This window comes from Malaclemys terrapin, chromosome 2 (assembly GCF_027887155.1).
Source record: "Malaclemys terrapin pileata isolate rMalTer1 chromosome 2, rMalTer1.hap1, whole genome shotgun sequence".
In the NCBI taxonomy this organism is placed as follows: Eukaryota; Metazoa; Chordata; order Testudines; family Emydidae; genus Malaclemys; species Malaclemys terrapin.
In genome coordinates, this window is record NC_071506.1 from 204,957,006 (window position 1) to 204,980,875 (window position 23,870).

The following is a 23,870-nucleotide window of genomic DNA, read 5'->3' on the forward strand; positions in this document are numbered from 1 at the left end:
AGGCACCCAGAGGCTCTGGCCTGAATCCACAAAGGGACTTAAGCTTTGTGATGCGGAATGTTGCAACACCTAACTCTTAGGCATCTAGGAAATCACAGAAACAACACAACCCACAAAGCATGAGAGGCTCCCTATCCAATGAATGGGGAGGGATAAGTGGCTAAGAATGGGAGCCACAGAAGCCAACATGCTACTTAGGGAGCTGCCTAATCTAGCCAATGGGAAATGCTGAGGAGAGGGGTGTGTGCCTGAAGGAGGAACGCTGTCTGCTTGTGATCCACAAAAAGGAACCTTCTCCTGGAGTCAAACAGCTTAGAAGCCTAAGTTGTTTTTTGTGAGAATGGGTTAGGTGCCTGCCTCACTCCACACAGACCCCACTGCCTCCTTTATAACTTTTAGCCCAGGGAGTAGAGCACTTCGCTGGGGTGTGGCATACTAGGACTGAAGTATCCTCTCTTTGATGGGTAGAAGGGATTTGAACCGGGGTCTCCCACATTCCTCAGGAGCATGTACTAATCACTGCGCGCAGTGGGCTGTAGCCCACGAAAGCTTATGCTCAAAGAAATGTGTTAGTCTCTAAGGTGCCACAAGTACTCCTGTTATTTTTGCGGATACAGACTAACACAGCTGCTACTCTGAATTCTGCTGTAGGGCTCCCTCAGTGTCTGCAGGTTTCAGAGTAAGTTTCAGGTTTCCTTCAAAAAGCTTATGCTCTAATAAATGTGTTAGTCTCTAAGGTGCCACAAGTACTCCTGTTCTTTCAGTGTCTGCAGTTGAAGCTGTTGTACTCTGGAAAAATAGTGAGAGTGATTGGAGAAAGGGGGACTGGGTCTCCCACCTCCCATGTGGGTACCCTAACCACGAGGCTACAATCTTATTCTCTCTTGCTCTTTCTCTCTCTGATTCAATGACCATTTAAGTGTTTATCCACAGTGGAACTGCTTCAACATAGAGAGAGAGAGAGGAAATCCCACATCAGAATATTACATAGTCCAGTGGTTAGAGCACTTGACTGAAAGATGGATGACCCCCCCTGTTCAAATCCTTTTTCTTTCTGAGGGGGGAATTCAAGGTGAAGGTCCCAAAACCCAGGTAAATGCTGTAATCACTGGGCCGAAGTTATTAGGTGGGCAGCAGCAGCAGCACTACCTTCTTCTTTGGCTGGTTTTGAATGGGACCCTATCCAATGGAAGCCTCTGAACACACCTACTTGATCAGACCCAACGGGCCTGAACATAGATGCTAGTGTTGGGGATGCTGCTGCACCCCTGTCTTGAAGTGGTTTCCATCATATACAGGGTTCTCAGCATCCTCACTGTACAAATTGTTCCAGCACTACTGGGCCTGTCTTCCCTCAGTTTGCTTAACTATGAGGCAAGTATCCAGATACCTAGAGGGAGGCAGCTGTATGCATGCTTAGAGGCAGAAATGTACATGCTTAGGGAACATTTACTGCAAAAACGTAGGTGCTGAGTAAATGTAGTTGCCTCCATGGTTAGGCGTCAGTTGAGCAGGAGCTCTGTTGCTTAAAACCGGAATTTAGGTGCCTAAGTACCGTGGTAGATTTGGTGGTCCTAGCCTTTTCCTAGTGCTTGTGTTTCCTGCCTTTGGTCTCTAACACATGCCAATTTTCACTTCTCCCAGCTCTCCCCTTCTGATCAGGTTGGACTGCCACCTGACCAGAATTCATCAGCTTAGTTTTGATCTAATCTATCAGATTCCTTTGCTTCCTCTATGCATTCTAGTGTTGACATCCCACCCCCTCTATTATGTTCTGCAGAAGTGGGGTGAGATGGGAAGGAGGCAGCGGGAGAGCGACGTTCACAATCTTGACTGCAACTTTAAAATAGTGTGGCAACTCGAGTTCCCCCTCCCTCTGGCGTGTGCGTGTGTGCGGGCAAGGCTGTGTGAAATGACAGCACGTGTGAGCCCTGTCCCCTGGGGCGCCCTGTGCACCACGCACACACCTCCTTCCGTGTGATGACTGCAATTGCATCCTCTCCCCCGCCCCCCTTGCGCGCTGCAGTGCATGTGCCCCGGCTTAGATCACGCGCGCGCCAGCCCCAGGCTCGCGTGGTTCAAGCGCGCGCTGTACTCCTCATCTCCCCCCTCCCTTGGGAGAGGCGGCCAGGTCCGCGCGCGCGCGCCCTGGCTTAGTTCCTCTTTTGCTTCCCCCCTCCCTTCCCGAGCAAGGGCTGGCGCTCTGCAGTGATTGGCTGGCTGGGCTCGGCCAGGTGTCGGGCTCGGCGGCGAGGAGAGGCCGGGCAGGGCAAGGCGCGCGGAGGGGGATGGCAGGAGCCGGCTGCAGCCGCAGCGCCTTGCACTGCAATCGCAGCCTGTAGGCGCTTCCCGAGGGACGCGGGGCTGGAGCCAGGGGGGAGCCCAGCGCTGCCCCTTTCCCCGGGCGGGAGCAAGCAGCGTCCTGCTGCCCTGTGCTCTTCCCTTCTGGGATGCTGGCTGGAGCTGAGGGCACGCCGACCGGCCTCAGCCGGGAGTTCCCTGCGGCGTGCGGTGGACGGGAGTAGCCCGGGCAGCGTTGGAGAGAAGCCTAGCAGCAATAGCGAAGGGAGGGTTTTATTGCATGACAGTTCTGGGTTTGATTGCTTCTTAAACCAAAAACAGCGGAACAGCCGCCTTCCCCCCTCACTGCTCCACAGCGCATCCAGAGGGGGAAGGCACTGAAGGACTTGTTGACCCAGCGGGATCAGCTGCAGCGGGAGTCGGTGTATTTTTGCTGGCGCCTGTGAGAATTGATCAGTGAAGTTACTGCCCTGCTTCCATCTTGCGTTATTCTGAGTGTGAGTACTGACAATTGTCCATCTCTCTCCCTGCAAGCCCTCCTGCTTGCCTGTGTACGTAATGCAGGGGGAGAGGAGATGTGTCTTGTGTCGGGATTGGTATTTGGATGCAATTGCTCAGTTGGAAACTGCTGTATGTGGCTTGCATGGAAGCAGCTCCTCCTGTTCCGAATTTGGGGCTGGATTGTTGTACAATAGTTTCACTAACTAATGTGACACCCGACCGAGGAGAAGGGTTGGGATGATTTTGGGGGGGCGGGAGGGAAGATACGTGTGACATAATCCTCTGCCTGTATTCTCCCAATTGCATCTGGCTCTTCCGCTTATTTTGCCTGTCGCAATCCTGTTCAGTGTGGAATTTGCTCTTTTTAACTTTCCTTTTAAAATAGCCATTGTAAGTGAGTCCTATAACTAATGACACCGAATTCGGTTGACGACAGAGGAGGATGTAGGCTGAGATGTCACCCCCTAGGACAGAGAAGGAGAAACTGAGAAAGAAGGGATGATGGCAAAGCATAAGAAGGGGAGGGAGGTTGGGATTCTTCTAAGGATCTGAACTTATTTTGCACTTATCCTAAAGGTCAAAACCAGACTCAAGCCATCCTCATTCATTTACACAGCTATGCATTATTTATAGCTATTATTTTTCTCTGGTTCTTGGGTCTTTCTTCTTTATATGAACTACATGATGTTTATATGTGTATTATAATGACCTATGATATCGAAATAGAGAGGAAATACTCCCCAAGACATTGTGTGAAGGAAGGGACATATTTCCCAAATGAAATTTACAACAGCAAAGCAGTTAGATCCTGCCATCTTTCCCACCTTATAAAAACAACATTATCTGGTTGAACAGATCACCTCTTTTGAGTGATTTAATTTATTTACATTAAAATGTTAAGATTTATTTAGTTTGATTACAGGCCAGATGTCCAACTAGCCTGGCAGCCTTTTTAGTGAGATCATTGTTCAAACACTGTCATTCCAGTTATTAACAATAAATAGAATATTTTACTTTTGACTAACTTCTCTGAGGCCATTCAGGATTGTACTGTAAGATGTGTAGCACTCTTTCACTGCGTCCTTTTTGCCAGTACAGCACATAGCACCATTTTTTTTTAAAGCTGAAGAGCACACATTTTCCTAGTATCAAGGTCAGTATATTGTGACTGCTGGGGAAAATACCATATGGCTTAGGTTAACTTGTCTTGGAGAATCTGATTAAGTAGTATTGAGTTGTTTTGTGTTTTTATTTTAGATTAATGTAACCAAGTTAGAACATAATATGAAGCAAAATATTTTAGTGTGGGTGCCTCACTAAAAATATTCTCATGGATGTAAACAGTGCTTAGAGACGTACATGGACAGATATGTGGGTTTGTTTTTCTTTTAATCACCTCCTCCTTTTTTTGAAAGTGTGGATAGGTGTCATCTTGACAGTGCTGGAGGCTAGAATCTTTTACTACTAGAACATCTATAATATGGGGACTGGTAATAAAGGTCTCCTTTACTTTCCTGACAATATGTCTCAACCCTATTCTGGAAGAATTGCCTACAAGTGATAGGATAGTTCAGTTTCCATATTCTCACAAATCTTTGTGGTTGTGTTGAGACTGTCAGCAGGCTTGCCAATTAATGACAGTTGTTTTTTTCTTTTTGGTGATGTAGATATCAGTCCAGTTCCTAGTGGACTGAAGAGACAACCCACTCATTTCCTATAGCACACTGAACAGTCACCCATCACGTAGTAATGACACATAACCTGTAAGTGAAAGATTGTGTCCCCCATTACCAATCCCTTGAAGGGTACCAATACCATGTTTATGGATTTTTTTATTGTACATAATTGTATCCGGGAATGTGTATTGATGTCTCATGCCCTTACACCATCCAAAATATGCAGCCATTTGCCAATCTTCTTGTGGAATCTGATGGCTAATTCGAATGCAGACTTCAAGTATGCACATGTAAACTTTTTTTAAAAGGCGCACAGAACTAGGCCTGAGAGCATTAATGTGCAATATGTACATTATAAGGTATGCTTGAAAAAAATAGCTCTTTCCTGGGACAGGTGCACAAGACCTGCTTAGCATTCCTAGGAAGTCGTTTTTTAGAACTGTCTTTTTATACCAGCTAATTTTCCTGATGAGCTATTTCCATCATAACTTGCACTGCATGGAGGTAGAACAGGACTACAGTCTAGAACATGCCAAAATGAGGATAACTAATAATGGTTTCAGTTTCCTTGCTGCCCAGGCTTCCCATGCCCAGCTCTATCAAACAAATGAAACTACTGTTAGAAATAATAGCGAAGTCCCAGGAAGTGAATAATAGTTAAGTCCCAGGTAGACTGCATAGGGCTACAAAAGGATCTCTCAAAAACTGGGTGACTGGGCAACAAAATAGCAGATGAAATTCAGTGTTGATAAATGCAAAGTAATGCACATTGGAAAACAATCCCAACTATACATATAAAATGATGGGGTCTAAATGAGTTATTATCACTCTAGAAAGAGATCTTGGAGTCATGGATAGTTCTCTGAAACCATCCACTCAATGTGCAGTGGCAGTCAAAAAAGCGAACAGAATGTTGGGAATCATTAAGAAAGGGATAGATAATAAGACAGAAAATATCACATTGCCTCTATATAAATCCATGGTACGCCCGCATCTTGAATATTGCATGCAGATGTGGTTGCCCCATCTCAAAAAAGATATATTGGAATTGGAAAAGGGCAACAAAAATGATTAGCGGTATGGAACGGTTTCCGGATGAGGTAAGATTAATAAGACTGGGACTTTTGAGCTTGGAAAAGAGATGACTACGGGGGGATATGATAGAGATAAAATCATGGCTGGTGTGGAGAAAGTAGAAATGGAAGTGTTGTTTACTCCTCATAACACTGAATCCCCGCCAAGGATGACTGCTGGAAACATCTAAGAAACAAAGATAAAAGGGAGGTGGGGGGACAAGGACTAAGTCCAGTCTGGAAAAGGCGTCTGGCCTGTGAAAGCAATACCTAGAGTTTTAAGTTGCAAGCAAGAGCAGCTTGTCTTCAAGAACCTCTGCAATCTGCCTAAAGCAACATTTAGGGTGAGAAATTAGCACTTGTAACTAGTTTCTTTAGTATATTAAGCTTGGTTTGCATGTTTGTTTTATTTGCTCAGTAATCTGCTTTGATCTGTTTGCTATCCCTTATAATCACTTAAAATCTTGTGTAGTTAATAAACGTGTTTTGTTTTCTCTAAAACAGTTTGTGGAATTCCTAACTGGGGGACAAAAAGCTGTGCATATTTTCGTCTACTTTGAGGGAGGAGGTGAATTTCAATTAGCTTATGCTGTACAGTTCCCTGTGCAGCGCAAGACAATATCATTTTGGGTTTACACGCCAGAGGAGGTATGCACTTGAGTATTGGGCAATTCCCATGCAGAACCAAGCTCATTTGGCTCAGCAGGGCAGTGTAAGAGAGCCCAGACTGGTGGAACAGGCGGGTTCAGTGGTACCCCAGTCCATCAGGAGGCACCCCGGAATGGGGGGGAGGGGTGGGTAGGTAACCCGTCACATCAGGTTGTAAGGATTTAAAATAAATTTTGTCTATTTAGGGGTAGTACTTAGGACTGGAAAATAGATAATGTACCTGTATTTAAGAAAGGTCTGCAATTGCCTGGATCACTTTTTCCCCTGTTATTTTGACTTTAGTAGTATGCAAGGCTTTAGAACAAATTGTGAAAGAAAAAAATAATTAAATTCATAGAGGTAAAGGGGAAGTAACACAACATGGGCTTACCAAAGGTAGATCGTGCCAGACTAATCTGATTTATTTCTTTGAGAAAACAACTGATTTTTTTAATGTAAGGGAAGTGCCATAGATCTAATATATTTGAACTTCAGTAAAGCATTTGACATGGTACCACAAGGGAAATTATTAGTTAAACTAGGAAAGATGAGGATCACTGTAAGCAGGATAAGGAATTGGCTAAAAGAGAAAAAGCAACAAGTTCTGCTGAAAGGTGAATTATCACATTGGAGGGAGGTTACTAGGTGAGTTCCTCAAGGGTTGGTTCTGAGATCAATCTTAGTCAATATTTGTATTAATTACCCTGGCAGAAAAAGCAGGAGTGTGCTAATGAAATTTTCTGATAATACAAAGTTGGGAGTCATCTTGAATACAGAGGAAGATTGAAGTATTAGACAGGAACATCTGGATGACCTCGAAGATTGGAGTGACAGAAATGGGATGAAATGCAATAGTATAAAGTGCAAGGCATGCACATAGGATATAATAAGAAGAATTTCTTCTGCAGGCGGGGGCTTATCAGTTGGAAGCGACAGACGAGAGACCTGGGGGTGTGAGTCGATCACAGGGTGACTATCAACCACCAATGTGATGCACCCGTGAAAAAGACAAATGCAATCTTAGAATGTGTCAGGTGAGGCATTTCCAGTAGATAGAGAAGTATTAATGACATTGTATAAGGGGGACTGCTAAGACTGTGGACAATTCTGGTCACCCATGTTCAAGAAAGAGGAATTTAAATTGGAACAGGTGCAGACAAGAGTTGTTAGGATGCTCGGGGAATGGAGGGCCTGTCTTATGAGAAAACTAGCTTGTTTAGTCTCGCAAAAAGAAGACTGATTGCTCTATACATACATTGGGGGGGTAAATACTAGAGAGAGCCAAGAGCTATTTAAGGTAAAGGACAGTGTTGACAAAAGAACAAATGGATATAAACTAGTCATGAACAAATTCAGGCTGGAAATTAGAAGAAAGTTTTTAACTATCAAAGAGATGAGGTTCTGGAATAGCCTCCCAATAGGAGTTGTGAGGACAAACAATTTGCTTAGTGTTAAGGGAAAGCAGGATAAATTTGAGTAGGGTTATACGGGGTTGCTTTTGACGGTGGGGGACAGGGCTTAACAGTTCTGAAGCTTATTTCTGGTTTGTGTCTCATGTCCCTAAAAGCTCATGCTTCAGGATTTCAGCTGGCCACCTGCAGGGGTATGGAAGGGATTCTCCCACCCCCAGAGTATTCTGGAAGTTTTCTGTTTTTTTGTTGTTGTTTTTGTTTTTTATCTCCTTCCACTGAAGCATCAGGGACAGCCACAGCTGGAGGTTGGACATCGGTCAGGGAGAGCCAGGGCTCTGAGGTGGCATTGAGCATTCTCTCTCTCAGGTGCTTGGATGACTGGTTCTTCCTCTTGTGCTCAGGGTCTAACTCATCACCCATATGTGGGGTTAGGAAGGAATTTTCCCACAGCTCAGACTGACAGTGACCTTAGGGTTTTTTCATCATTTGTAGTGGGTGGGAGCAGGTCACTTGCCAGGATTATCAGGGTATATCTCTTTCAAACATTTGGGGGCCTCTGGCACTGATGTACCTTAGTCCCACCTATTCTCTGCCTGGGGCACATAATAGACTAGTCTTCTGTGGGCTTTAATACTCTGGTCTAATTTTGGTTGTTGGATTTGGTATATGGGTGTTGGGTGAAGTGGGTGGCCTGTGATATACAGGAGGTCAGACTAGATGATCTAGTGATCGTTTCTGGCATTAAACTCTGTGACTTTTTGGGGGTGGGGTGGGGGAGCTGAGTGCCTACTGTACAGGGCTCCATTGTCATCATCCTGAGATCTTGTAAGTGGAACAATGGGTACAAGAAATAGGATGTTTGAAAGAGGTTTTTTTTTTTTTTTTTTAAAGTGCGTGGCTGATATTGAAGAAAAGCTGTGTGTGCCTAATACATAATTGTTCATAAGCAATTCATCCATGTGAAAATATGACTCGTGTATTGCTGCCAAGATCTGCAAGGTCTATTGTGATCTGATGAATAAATGCTGGTTGCACAATTAAAGCTGCTTTAACGAGCACACCCAATTCCCTTGCTGTTTCAGAAATGTGAAGGGTCAAATTCATACCTTGGACAAATGCACACACTCCCATTGAAACCAGGGGGCAGAATTTCTTCCTTGAAAAGGAGAAAGTGTGGATTTAATTTGCTTGAATAGTCTAAATAAGTCCCGCAACCCTCCCTTAAGATACTTTCTCCATCTTCCATTTGAACCCATAGAACCTACCCTTGTTTACCTGGTATATTTCTGTAGATTTTTGATAAGCGTAGCTCAATCACAAGTAAAGGCTGTTAGCTTACGTTTGCACTGCTAGCAACCTGAAGGTGATTATGTTCAGGCTGCATACTAATTCATCAAAGTGTCTTATACTCATGAATTTGGTTTCAAAAGGAGTTCATTGAATACTAGGAAGAGGAAGACAGATTGGGCAATTTGAATGAGGGAGAAGTGTACTACCACTTTGTTCAAACCATTTAAGAAATTGAGATCCAGAAGAGCAAAATAGAATGTGAGCAGTGTAGAAAAGACAAATGCAGCCAGATTTGCGGTGTACTTTAACTTCACTTATCCCTCTGTGGGGAAGGACACACATGCACACATCCAAATTTTCTCAGAGGGATTATACAGATATAACAGGTGGCTTAATGTGGTCCATTATATGTGGCAGAGATATGATAAAGATCAGTGATTGTGTTCTCATGTTTATTGAGTCAATTTCACTTTCAGGTGAATAAATTAAGGATTGTATTCTTTGAAGAAGTTTGTTACAATACTTCGATGCAATTCTTATCCCAAATTCAAATCAATGAGCAGCATCTTAAATACTTGATACTCTGAAAATGTGTTGTGTAAGCTGGTTTAGTGTCCCACCTAAAAGCTGTAGCAGAGATGAATACATTCTTTTTGAGAAGACCACATTAGCGTTTGACAGGTCAAGCCAATATCCGCAATATTTCAATGATAGGTTTTTAGATTTCACAGAGATTATACCAGAAAAGGGAATATATTAGATTTCTGGGCCAGTATCATTTCTGTAGCAAAGATGTGTGCGCGCGTGTTTGTGAGAATATCATGCTAACAAAGGGCTTGGTCTTGCAAATCTTTACTCACAGGAGTAGACTGCAATTTGGTAAAAGAAATGAGACATCTCTTTAACTTCTGTTTATTCATAAACCTTGCCTATTGCTACTCATTTAAATTATGCTATTATTGGTGTTTGGCATTCTTATTGTTGTAGCTAAGGTGATCAGACAGCAAGTGTGAAAAATCGGGACAGGGGTGGGAGGTAATAGGAGTCTATATAAGAAAAAGACCCCAAAATCGGGACTGTCCCTATAAAATCGGGACATCTGGTCACCCTAGTTGCAGCCATTACTGTCTCCTGGCAGGCTTCAATATAAAGCATTACCTTGTAAAATTATTTTGGGGTTCTTCAAAATGAAATGTGACATTCAATGAAACTTTGTCTATTGAAATGGGAGAGCCAGAACACGGAGCAGTTTGATCTTGCAAATGGCACTCTCTTTTACTGTTGTGTTCAGTCATCATTGAAAGTGTGCCCACAATGGTCATCCAAGTAGTCTTCCTGTATGGTTCCTTAGTACCAGCAAGAAGGGGAATTATAGCCCACCCTGCTTATTGGAGTTCCAAATTCAAACCCTGCAATGTAGCAGTAGACTGGATTGTCTTCCCAAACTTCTTGCCCTCCCGAGACTACTATTTCTGCCCCACAACCACCATGTTCCTTATGGAAGATGCCAGAGTAAACACAGTTTGGCACAGTCCCAGTTGCTGAATCTGTTCCCATTTAAGGGAGGTCTAGAGCCTTCATAATAGAAGATAAGTCCCAGTCCCTTCTTGTGCAAGAAGAAATCCCAAACTCAGACCTTCATTCAAATAGGAGTTTTCCCATTGACTTCAATGGGCTTTTGGTCAGGGCTGCAGTCTTTTACCTTCATTCTATAGAGGCCTTTTCAGGGCCAAAAGAAAAGAAGTCCTCTTTGCTCCAGAGAAGATACCAAACATAGGGTTACCATATTTCAGCAAGAAAAAAAGAGGACGGGAGGAGCCCCGCCCTAGCCCCGCCCCTGCCCCTCCCACTTCCCGCCCCCCCAGAACCCCCAACCCTCCCCCCGTTCCTTGTCCCCTGACTGCCCCCTCCTGGGACCCCTGCCCCTAACTGCCCCCCAGGACTCCACTCCTTATCTAAGCCTCCCTGCCTCTTGTCCCCTGACTGCCCCAACCCTTATCCACATCCACACCCCCACCCCCAGACAGACCCCTGGGACTCCCACGCCCCATCCAACCACTCCCCACCCCCTGACAGCCCCCCCCCAGAACTCCCAACCCATCTAAACCCCTCTGCTCCCTGTCCCCTGACTGCTCCGATCCATCTCCCCACCCCTGCCACCTGACAGCCCCCCCCAGAACTCCCAAACACTCCCCCCCTGCTCCTTGTCCCCTGACTGCCCCCTCCTGGGACCCCTGCTCCTAACTGCCCTCCAGAACCCCACCCCCTACCTAAGACTCCCTGTTCCTTGTCCCCTAACTGCCCCCTCCTAAGACCCCCCCCAACTGCCCCCCAGGACCCTACCCCCTACCTGCACCCTGAGTGCCCAAAACCTTCTCCACCCTCCCAAAAAGCCCCCCCCGTTTCTTGACTGCCACCTCCAGAACCTTCCTGCCCCCTGACCTCCTTACCCTGCTGCTCAGAACAGAGTGTTGAGCTCTGTGCAGCCGAGCCGGACACGTGGCTGAGCTCCCCAGCACAACAAAACCCGGTCCCTGGCCCTGCACAACAAAACCCGGTCTGGCCCTGCACAGTGCTGCCGGACTGGGCTGCAAGGGAGCTGCCGGCTCAGAATGCAGGGCGGATCCGGCTCCTCTACAGCTGCTCCTAAGTCCAGCCCGGGACTTCCCTGCAGCCCTCCCAGCTGCTCGCTCTGCTAATCCCGGACATTGTGAGTGCTTTACAAATTCCCCCCGGACGCTATTTTTAGCACAAAAAGGAGGACATGTCCGGGTAAATCCGGACGAATGGTAACCCTACCAAACAGTTTTTCACTCCTCTTTTTTCTAGGATGACATCAGCAGCATTTGCAGCCCATTTTCCTCCAAGAAACATAAAAACTTTATTTATAAAACAAAACAGCCCAAAACCCCACCTTGAACCAAACACAGAACAACAAACAAACACCTCCATATTTTAAAAAAAAAAAAAAAAAACACACCTCTGTGCAATAGCCTTTCTGTTGTCATACTCTGGCAGCTGTTTTCCCTTCTCTTATGAGGCTAATTGAGTCTAGCTGCTTCTTGTCTCTGCTTATTAACCATAGTCTTCCTTGTGTGCAGCACCAGTACTTTCTGACCTGGCCATCATCTGTGCTCCTGAGGATGCACTGTATAACCTGTCACAATTACATCCAAAAACACAGAGAAAAGTGGTCTTTGACCATTTAAATCTTAGAAAATAAAATGAAAAAGAGCAAACGTATTTGGTGCAATCATCCTAAACTTCTGACATATGGATGTTCAACATATTACTAAACATTGCTCATAAAGAAGTAACAACTAATATATTCTTAGGCACATTGTGGAAGTCCAGTCATTTTCCTGCAGTCAACATCAGCCTCATGTGTGGTTGACTCTAAAAAAGGAGAAATGGTGCTCCAGATTCCTGTGGTACTTGGTGAAACTCCTGGAAAGTTTTGTCTCTACATTTGTATCCCTCTATCATAAGTATGTTGAAATTTGCATAACTCATCATGGAGTGGACTCTGATCAAATCATAGCTCATGTCTTGCAGAACAAGGATTTCCATAGAGGCACTAAACTAAAATAATTAAAATAAGTTTTGAAAGGATTTAATAGATTATAGACTGGTAACACTGCTGTTTTTTGTCAATGGCTCAGTGGAAATCTGGCTTTATCTAAATAAGAAAGAGGAACTGGAACACACAAGTGCAAATCCAAACAGTGATTCAGAAAAACTGGAATCTTTCATTACCTGAGCTAATATGGCAGATCCCAAATACAGAAGTCCATAGGTTGAGTCCAGGATAGCAAGAAGAACCTGAAACATAATCCTGAGCTACTTCCTTCTAGCATTTAATGTTGAAGATTCAGATTTCTACTCCTAATCAGTCTTTGAGAAGGAGATTGCATCAGAATGGTGGAAAACAGTGGCTGGAATGTTATAGAAAACTTGAATTCAGAATTTTATCTGTTTTTAAAAGACCTGTGCTCCTGTCCAGCCAGCTCTGTATAATTTTGTGCATACTTTTAGCATGTACAGATAGTTTTGGTCAAAATTTGTGATAACCAGCTTATTTCCCTTTAGTCACACCTAGGTTTAACATTTGCCAGTATCTAATTGCAGGTACAAAAGAGGCATAATCAGTTAATAGACTGAGGCCCAGAAATAGTCACCATTCTTGGATCCAGACCAGTTATATTTAGTGCAGGACCTGAATATAGATTGTGTAAAGCCAGACTTGCTCTTTTATCTTCATACTCACCTGGAGCTGGATGAGGACTTCAGCTCCTGAGTGCAAATTAGAATTGCTTTAGAAATGCCCTAATTTGTCTCCATCTGCCAATGGACCCAAAGTGAGGGATTACCAGAGCACAGCATCTCTCTGGCCATAGCAGGAGTAAGAGCTGGCCTGTGATGTTCTTGTATTTTTTGTACTGAATTGCAAGCTTTTAATTTTGAATAATTTGTGTTCTTTTTATGTTTGAAGAATGAAATTATTACTAGATGAACAACATAGCATTAATTTTGTGTTTCATTTAATAAAGCCATTGTAGGGTGTTTTCTAGAAAAGGGGGAGAGGGGAAATCTGCCTCCCCCTTCAAGGATGGAGAATATTGTAACAACTCAGCTACAAGGGCTTGATTTTGACCATACCTACGCTAGTTTTGCATTGACATAAACCCACTAACTTGTGATTTATACTGGTGTAAGCAAGATTAGAATCATTCAATAGGTGTTGTAGTAAATGAAGAAAGCGCAGTTTTGTGATATTATCTTTGCTGTTTGTTTTTGATTATTTACTTGTTGCAAATTACTGAATTTTACAAATTAACAAGTTTTCCTATTAAAAGTATGAATTAGCAGATTTAATATAGTAAATTTCCTTTTATATCTGGTTACTAATAGAGTATATTATATCATTATGGCAAGGCAATATCTGTTGTAGTAACAACTTACTTTCCATTAAAACAAAATTTTTGGCTCCCCTCGAAAAGTCCTTCGGAAAAGTCTCTCCAGCTTCATAAGTGGTCTGTGGCTGGAGGTCAACTTTGGGACCAAATTTTACATTGTTTGACAAACTGTTTTTAGGAAATAAGACATAACATACTAGTGAATTCAAAATGTATTGCACTGAAAAAGTTTTAGTAAGCTATGGCCTGTGAAGTAGAGTATTTGCACTGCGAAGTAGTGTATTTTCATATTATGTTGACTGCTATTAAAATGTTTGGAAAATGAAGCTAAATTATACACTTGACTATATTATGTTGAACATATAGTTGCATGCATTGATCATGATGTGGCTTTTGAATTAAATAATTCAGAGGAGCAGCATACTGTGTTAAAGATTTTCACCTACTGTGTTCAATTGCACAAAATTACGTCAATATAAATTATGTAACTTAATACAAGGTAAGGGAATATCTTGTATTGGACCAACCTCTGTCGGTGAGAGACCAGCTCAGAAGAAGAACTCTGTGTGACTCAAAAGCTTGGACAGAAGTTGGTCCAATACAAGATATTACTTCACCCACCTTGTTTCTCTAATATCCTGGGACTGACACAGCTACAACTACACTGCATACGTTTTCCAGAAAGTCACTTTCTTTCAAAATGTTTTTTATTCCCAGATCGTTAAAAGTATAGATGATAAAAAAGGAAGACTTACTGCAGCTTCACAGCTGTACTGATGCTTGGGCATCGTGAACATGCTGAAGTGTTTGTGCTGATTTGTGGATTGTTTTTCTTTTAGTAAGTTGCTCTTTATAGGCTTAGTATGAAGCAGAGAGACCTGAGAACATGTTAGGACAGAGTGGGATTACAACAGTTATTTAACTGTATAATGTAAATTTGCCAACAAGCTGATGATAGTCACACAGTAAGTCATATAATTAAAAAAATTTAGTGCTCATTTGCATGCTCGAACCATTAGGCCATGTTGCCATTTGTACCCTGACCTGGAACAATTTACATAATGACTGTTGGCTGTCCATTATTGGTCAGGTTATAATATGTGAGTTGCACACTATCAATCAGTGGCCTCTTTTCTCTGTGCCTGTTGTCCAAGAAATAATTGTCTATCCATACATGACCATTACTGTTTTGTCTCTCTCCAGTCTCTGGCTCATGACTGGAAACACATCAATCATTCTTATATGATCAGAAGATTAAGTCTGATAGAATACATAGTAGATCAACCTTTCTTATGACTCTTGTTGCTAAGTAGCAGAGGCTAGAGAAGTACAGTACAGACAATTAAGTGATAGCTGAACACAGTTTGCTTAGTTCAGCATTATAAAAATGTACAAGATAAAAACAGGAGAGATGAGGTGAGATTATAGGGCCTAGAAAGTTAATAATGGAGAGGTAAATATAAAAATGTTCCCTTGTTGTTCTGAATTTGGGGGTGGGAGGGATAGCTCAGTGGTTTGAGTATTGGCCTGCTAAACTCAGGGTTGTGAGTTCAATCCTTGAGGGGGCCATTTAGGGATCTGGGGCAAAAATCTGTCTGGGGATTGGTCCTGCTTTGAGCAGGGGGTTGGACTAGATGACCTCCTGAGGTCCCTTCCAACCCTGATATTCTATGATTCTATGATTCTATGAATTTATGGACCTAATTCTCATTGCAGTTACACTACTGCAACTCCATTGACTTCAGTGAAATTTCAGCAGCATAGCTGTGGAGGACAAATTAGTCTCATGAAGTTTAAGGGCAGAAGACACAACCAGATCATTTAGTCCAGTGGTTCTCAAACTTTTGTACCTTTCAATTAGCAAGCCTCTGAGTGCGACCCCCCCCCTTTATAAATTAAAAAAACTTTTTTATATATTTAACACCATTATAAATGCTGGATGCAAAGCGGGGTTTGGGGTGGAGGCTGACAGCTCGCCACCCCCCATGTAATAATCTCGCGACCCCCTGAAGGGTCCCGACCCCCAGTTTGAGAACCCCTGATTTAGTCTGACCTCCTGTATATCACAGGCCACCAACACCACCCAGCACCCTCACACTGAATCCAACAACTTGATCAGTAAAGTCAAGTTTTACACTGAGATTACATTTAGAATTCCACAGACTTCACTGGGAGTTGTACTTGCATAACAATTGGCAGAATTTGGCCTGAAGGATTCTTTGTTAGTATGATTTACTAGGAAGGCTCTTTTATATGGTATTAATTTTTTCATATAAAATTAGGGTTAGATGATAAAAATAAAATCCTTCAATCCTGATAAAGGGTGCTTTGGTTTGTCCAGTGCAGTGTTTCAATTCATCTTATAAATTATTTAAGGAGAAAAAACTACAACCTTTTGAAATGACTCTCAGAGATGCATGTTATTTTTCATGTCTGCAGAGGAGTGGCATATTTAGGTGAAATACTCCTTGCTCTTGTTCCTGTATATTTACCATCAACTGACATAAAATGTTTTGTTTTAGTCTCTCATCTAGAGAAAAGTTTAAATGATTTCATTGCTCTTTTATGCTTTTGATCTCTCTTCCACATCCTTCACTAATTTCCTTACTGAATATGAAAGATGTATCAGGAGCTCTCACTGGTTTCTTAAAGAGGTTATCCAAACACTTCAAAACATACAATACTAACCTTTTGTCTTTTGGTGTTTTGAATGCCTGCCGTTACTATATGCAGTGGCAGACTTGTAGATTAATGTAGAGTAAGATAACATAGTAATAATAACTTGCTCTAAAAGTTATTTTACTGAATATATAAGGATCATTTCACCTGCCAGTGGAATGAAGTTAACTGTGCTGTGGAACTCAGCATCTATTGAATATCACAAAACAAGCTTATACAAGAATTTTGGGCAAGAAGTGAAAAAAAATCTTTCCAGTTTGTACTACAGAGATTTTTAAGCATGGAGTATGTGTAATAGGATTTAGTCGAGACTACATATAACAATTTTAGTCTTGCTAAAAGTGATATGAGATCACAAAGGAGTAGGATCTTTGTTTATCTCATTCAAAAGATGGTATTCCAAATCCTCGGCTAGTGTAAATGACAAAGCTCAATTAAAGTCAATGGTGCTAGACTGATTTACAACACCCGAAGATCTGGCTCAATATTTTCTGCAGCATGTAGTCCCATCAATATCCTGGGACATTGGTTCACTGCTGATTCACAAGGGAAGAATGCCTAAGACACTGTTCCCTGTGACATCTAGACTTTCCTTGGAGGTTTCCCTTCCAAATAATTGCTGACCAATCCTGAGGGTGCTTAGGTTATGATTATGATATTTGCTGGGATCCTAGCCAAATATGGAATGGCTGCAGAGTAATGTTCATTCAATATCTTTTTAGTTCAAATTTATGCTCAGAAAGTATGCTGCAGTAATCCCGAATTCAAAAGTCCTCTCCTTTGCAATTATAACTTATTTTTATTCTTTCTCCTCCTCGTCTCTCTCTCTCTCACACACACACACAAAACCCCACTAAAATAATCTTGTTTAAAGACCGTATTGGTAATATGATTAGTTGTTCTTAATTAATAAATGTGTGGAGACAAACACACACAAGTTGTGGGGAAGAGAGCTTGTCTGCAAACAAGGTAGTCAATCTATCTTAGATAAATAAGCTGCTGCTTGTAGAATTTGGAGGAAAAAAGCATGTAATACTTTTTTGCTGAGAACTTTTTAGTGTTGAAATATTCTTTCTAAAATTGATGTAATTCAAAAAAATAAATGCCAGACAGATGAAACAGCCTTTTTTTAGATCCTGACAGTCTACCCTGGGGTCTGATTCCCTACCACCAAGCAATGCCGCCTCAAGCACAGCTTTACTAAAATATTTCTTCTAGCAATTGCTCTATCAGGGAAATCCTAAAAGACCTCGTGTCGTTGAACAACAAGGAAAAACTATAGATTTCAGTTATTGCTTTAGAATTGAGATTTGAAAGCATTCATCAAAAGTTTTCCTGTCATTTGTTTAAACTTATAAATGTTTGGGTTTTGTTTCGTGGTAACACACAAAGGACCAAATCAAGATCACAGCCTCATTGTGCCTAGTAATGTACAGATACGCATTAAGAAATAGTTCTTCACCCAAAGAATTTGTAATCTAATTTCAGACATTTATTAACAATGTCTTTTTGATTTCATCAAACATACCATTAATTACATCTATTTATATTTTGAGTATAATAAATAAGATATTTTAGTTAGTGAATTTTAAAGTTCAACAATAGCCAAACAAGTAGAAAAAGATAAATGACATTCTCTTTCCAGGAATATGCAGTTCCCTTTCAAAGAACTAAAGAATTGGAGCAGATAAAATACAGTAAAAACAACACAAATGCATTTTCAATTGAATTGTTGGCAACAAATGGGCCATCTTATTTTGGAAAATTATTTCAGGATGAAATGTAGCATGTTTCACATTTTCACTGCTTGCTCTAACACAAAGGTCACTTAATTCCACGCCATAATTTTATTTGTTTAGAGTATTGCTTAGATATATCTTTGGGCTATACACGTTCTTAGAAGAGATTTTAAACTTGTAATACATACAAAGCTGCTGAAAATTTTACACATAAGAATTCCAAAGAGTTCTTTGTAAAATTTTATATGAAATTATTAAGAGTGCAAAATGGATCTGCAATGATTGGATACTGTGGCTTCCATATAAAACTATGAATAGCATGCATGGTTTTTGGGTTCCCTTACTGGTAAAATTTTCACAGGAGCCAGTATTGATAGTTGAACTTACCAGTTTAATAAAACAAAACAAATGAAAATGAAAAAACACAAAGTGTTGGACCATCATTTCCCAGACAGGTAGGCGTAGGTTCTAGGAATTGCCTTTTTCACAGCCGCTTCTCTGTTTCACATTTAGGGCTTTTAGAATGCTTGAACATTTCCTTTTTGTCCCATCAACCACTCACAGAAAGGGGAAAAAAAAAATCCATAACTACTTGGGGGATACTGATACTATCATGGTAGGGGTAATCAAAGTGTTTAGATAATGAGCTCTAAACTAGTTTAGTCCCTTAGGTAAATACATTTCAATATATTTTCTTAGCTGTAAAAATATTTCATCAGGTTTTGAGATAGTTTTTGATTCCTTGTAGAAAACTCTGAACATATGTTGGTGATGAGGAGGAGTTTGTTCTTTTCATAGGTGATTTTTGGGATAGCAGACTGCAGAGCAAATTATATCTGTATATTGTGGAGCTGTTTATGAATTATAATTTTTTAATTCTCCTCGCCTGTTCGGTATATTGATGGCATAATCCTAGATGAATGAGATCCTGTTCTTTCCTTCTTTGCATTTTTGTTTTGGAGTGAGACATGTCCAAAATTTTGTGTTGATGATCCTAGAAGTTGTAGTCTTACAGCCTTGCTGCTCTTTGTTTGCCAGCAAATCTGTTGTTTACACTTCCTGTTTTTAATTGGATCTGTTTTGTATTTCTGTTTCAAATATAATGATTTTTTGTTGCTATCCATTTGCAAAAATTCTCATATCCAGGCCTCAAATATTTTATTGAATTTTCCTGTTTTATGTTCTCTAGGTCCCATTATTTGGATGTTTTCTCAGCTCCTATGCTTTTCTAAGTCTTCCAATTATTTTGTTGGGCTTTACACTGTAGTTTTAGCTCCTGCTGGATGCTTTATCTGGCATTATCCTGTAAATCAGATACTCTTTGTTTCAGTTCCTTTGTTTCTATAGATATACTGATGATTTACATGTTCAACACTTCAACTTTGTTTTCCAATCTTCAAGGCTAAAATGAAATTAGTAATTATTTAGTGCATTGGTTTGTGGTGAATCTTCCACTCTGAGTCCCCCCCACCCACACATAGTTTTGAGGCAGAATTGTTCAGGGTACGTCAAATTTGTGTTAGGAATATTATTGAATGGCAGTTTTCTGAAAAAACGTTTCTAGATGGATTAAGACGAAACAGGTAACTTGAGATATTTAGTCCAATAGGGCAAGACATTCCAGAAGCATGAATCTCACTCCTCCATCGGGATCGCAATGGGAATTTAAAAAAAATCCTATGCTTTTCTTGGACATAAAATTGTATTTTATTGGTTTCCAAAGTCTACATGTAGTTGATTTGATTTTGAACTCTTGGAATTTCTAAATTTCTTCTTCGTCACTGTAACATATTACTTGTAGGTACAGTAGCAATGTTGCCCCTTACCAAGTGATAGAAATATTTGCCCATTTTTGAAAATAACTTTTGAGGGCCTATTCGAAATAGTCCTTTATTTTATGAATTCATTGAAGTCCATACAATGCTTTCAAGTTGTTCACTTGGTACTTTGTTGCTTTTTGTGATTTCCGGTACTTTTTTATTGTTTATATCCAGGATAGAGCAAATAATGGGGAGGAAACTGGATCTATCTGGTTTGACAGATGATGAAGCAGAGCATGTTCTTCAGGTGGTCCAACGAGATTTCAGCCTTCGCAAGAAAGAAGAAGAGAGGCTGAGGTAAGAGATTTTATTAATATATATTTTCATTTTGATTGTCCTGTCTGGGTAACGAACAAGATATATACTGAACAAACTGGAGAAACTTGGCCTTTCAGCATCCATAATAAATATTTTTCACATTATGAAGCTGGGTGTATTGAGCACAGAATATTTATTTTGGTTTGTAATTATAGTCAGATTCAGTTATTTGGTTAAATATCATAATTGATTTCTTTTTAAAAAGTGTTTTGAATACATTTTTCATAGAAGTGAATAGGTGAAGTAAGCTCTTCTCTCTCTCACACACACGCACACAATGTAATATACAGTATATTGTGCCGAAAACTTTTGTCTGACCAAATATTTAACTTCTGCTTTCAGTCACATAAAATCATTAAAAAACAAAAAGACCCCATTACAAAGCAAAGCAAACTAAGTATGAAAGACAATTTCCCTCATGGACTAGCAGGAATGTGAGTTGGTAGATGTAATTGCTTTCCCATAGTTTCCAACTACATTTCCTTTTGTATGATCCATGTTTCCTTTTAGCTTCTCTAGAAAACATGACTTGCTTATTCTTGAGGAGAGACTGAAGTACCTATCTCTACTTGTTGCATGCGATTTCTCTTGCCCTAATGCTAGCATGACAAATGGATACCATTGTTTATCTCCCAACATCTCACTGGAATCACAAGAGCAGGAAGTTGCTTAAGAAAGATATGAAACCCAGCCTGTATGTTATATAAATTGAAAAAGAAATCCCTCTTTTTATTGTTGTGGTTTTATTTCCCGTTGCTGTTCTCTGAAATAATTACTACTTTGGAACAGTCAGAAGAAGGGGAAATACATCATCACACTATCATTCAAAAACAACAAAGAGTCTGGTGGCACCTTAAAGACTAACAGATTTATTTGGGCATAAGCTTTCGTGGGTAAAAACTTCACTTCTTCAGATGTCGTTTTGAGTGCACTGACACCCACTGATCTAATGGAAGAGAAACTTGATTGGAACCGCAAGGTGCTGGTTCCCGCAGTCTCCGCTGCCCATTGGAATTCTGGGTTGAGATCCCAATGCCTGACGATGCAAAACAGTGTCGCGGGGGGTTCTGGGTACATGCCATCAGGCCCCTCCCCCTCTGTCAGAGCAACGGCAGACAATCGATTTGCGCCTTTTTACCTGGGTTACCTGTACAGACAACATACCACGGCAAGCATGGAGCCCGCTCAGCTCAGCTCACCGTCACCATATGTCATCTGGGTGCCGGCAGACGTGGTACTGCATTGCTAAACAGCAGCAGCAGCTAACTGCCTTTTGGCAGTAGACGGTGCACTATGACTGGTAGCCTTCATCGGCTATCTGGGTGCTGGCAGACATGGGGCTGCATTGCTACACAGCAGCAGCCCCTTGCCTTTTGGCAATAGATGGTGTATTACGACTGGTATCCGTCATCGTCGTACTCCAGTTCAATCATAGGCACCTGGGCAGACATGCTTTGTCTCCTGGAGACTCAGTCCTGCCGGCAGTCCTATTGAACCGTCTTGACGATGATGGCTAGCAGTCGTAGTACAGTATCTTCTGCCAAGCACCCAGAAGATGCCGAGGGCTATCAGTGATGCTGCACCGTCTGCTGCCAGCTTAAGATCTAAAAAATAGATGGACCAGATTTGTTCTGTATTCATTTGCTTCCCCCTCCCTCCGTGAAATCAACGGCCTGCAAAACCTAGGGTTTTGAGTTCAATCTTTGGGGGGGCCATTCTGTTTGACAGTTGTTTGTGTTTCTCCCTGATGCACAGCCACCTTTCTTGATTTTAATACCCTGTACCTGTATGCCATGTCGTCAGTTGCCCCTCCCTCCCTCCGTCAGTTTCGCGCCTTTTTTCAGACCAGACGCCATAGCACTGGGATCATGGAGCCCGCTCAGATCACCGCGGGAATTATGAGCACTATGAACACCACGCGCATTGTCCTGGAGTATATGCAGAGCCAGGACATGCCAAAGCAAAACCAGGACCAGCCGAGGAGGCGATTGCAGTGCGGCGACGAGAGTGATGAGGAAATTGACATGGACATAGCCCTCACACAAGGTACAGGCCCCAGCAATGTGCAAATCATGATGTTACTGGGGCAGGTTCATGGCGTGGAATGCCGATTCTGGGCCCGGGAAACAAGCACAGACTGGTGGGACCGCATCGTGTTGCAGGTGTGGGACGATTCCCAGTGGCTGCGAAACTTTCGCATGTGTAAGGGCACTTTCATGGAACTTTGTGACTTGCTTTCCCCTGCCCTGAAGCGCCAGAATACCAGGATGAGAGCAGCTCTCACAGTTGAGAAGCGAGTGGCAATAGCCCTGTGGAAGCTTGCAACACTAGACAGCTACCGGTCAGTCGGGAATCAATTTGGAGTGGGCAAATCTACTGTGGGGGCTGCTGTGATCCAAGTTGCCAAGGCAATCAAAGACCTGGTGATATCAAGGGTAGTGACTCTGGGAAACGTGCAGGTCATAGTGGATAGCTTTGCTGCAATGGGATTCCCAAACTGTGGTGGGGCGATAGATGGAACCCATATCCCTATCTTGGCACCGGAGCACCAAGCCACCGAGTACATAAACGGCAAGGGGTACTTTTCAATGTTGCTGCAAGCCCTGGTGGATCACAAGGGACGTTTCACCAACATCATCGTGGGGATGGCCGGGAAAGGTACATGATGCTCGCGTCTTCAGGCACTCTGGTCTGTTTCGAAAGCTGGAGGAAGGGACTTTCTTCCCGGACCAGAAAATAACCGTTGGGGATGTTGAAATGCCTTTCGTGATCCTTGGGGACCCAGCCTACCCCTTAATGCCATGGCTCGTGAAGCCATACACAGGCAGCCTGGACAGTAGTCAGGACCTGTTCAACTATAGGCTGAGCAAGTGCCGAATGGTGGTGGAATGTGCATTTGGCCGTTTAAAAGCGCACTGGCGCAGCTTACTGACTCGGATAGACCTCAGCGAAACCAATATCCCCATTGTTATTGCTGCTTGCTGTGCGCTCCACGATCTCTGTGAGAGTAAGGGGGAGACATTTATGGCGGGGTGGGAGGTTGAGGCAAATCGCCTGGCCGCTGATTACGCGCAGCCAGACACCAGGGCGGTTAGAAGAGTACAGCAGGGTGCGGTGCGCATCAGAGAAGCTTTGAAAACCAGTTTTGTGATGGGCCAAGCTACGGTGTGAAACTTCTGTTTGTTTCTCCTTGATGAACCCTCCACCCCCCGCACCCTCCCCCGCCGATTCACTCTACTTCCCTGTAAACCAACCACCCCACCCTCCCCTCCCCCCTTCGATCACCGCTTGCAGAGGCAATAAAGTCATCGTTATTTCTCATTCATGCATTCTTTATTAATTCATCACACAACTAGGGAGATAATTGCCAAGGTAGCCCGGGATGGTTGGGGGAGGAGGGAAGGAAAAGGACACACTGCAGTTTAAAACTTAAACACTTATTGAAGGCCAGCCTTCCGATGCTCGGGCAATGCCCGTGTTCTTGGGCGTCTGGGTGA

The 23,870-nt window shown here is 42.3% G+C and overlaps 1 protein-coding gene across 5 annotated transcripts in view; it reads left to right on the plus strand.

The window, feature by feature from the left end:
- The first annotated feature begins 2,184 nt into the window (after window positions 1-2,184).
- Window positions 2,185-23,870, plus strand: part of MYRIP (myosin VIIA and Rab interacting protein) — a 350,794-nt gene continuing 329,108 nt past the window's right edge. For all 5 annotated transcript variants that reach the window (XM_054019536.1, XM_054019532.1, XM_054019533.1 and 2 more), the window contains exons 1-2: window positions 2,185-2,798; window positions 20,230-20,352. In XM_054019536.1, coding sequence (XP_053875511.1) covers window positions 20,243-20,352 — 110 coding nt within the window. In that variant the 5' untranslated portion in view covers window positions 2,185-2,798; window positions 20,230-20,242. The remainder of the gene's footprint in view (window positions 2,799-20,229; window positions 20,353-23,870) is intronic.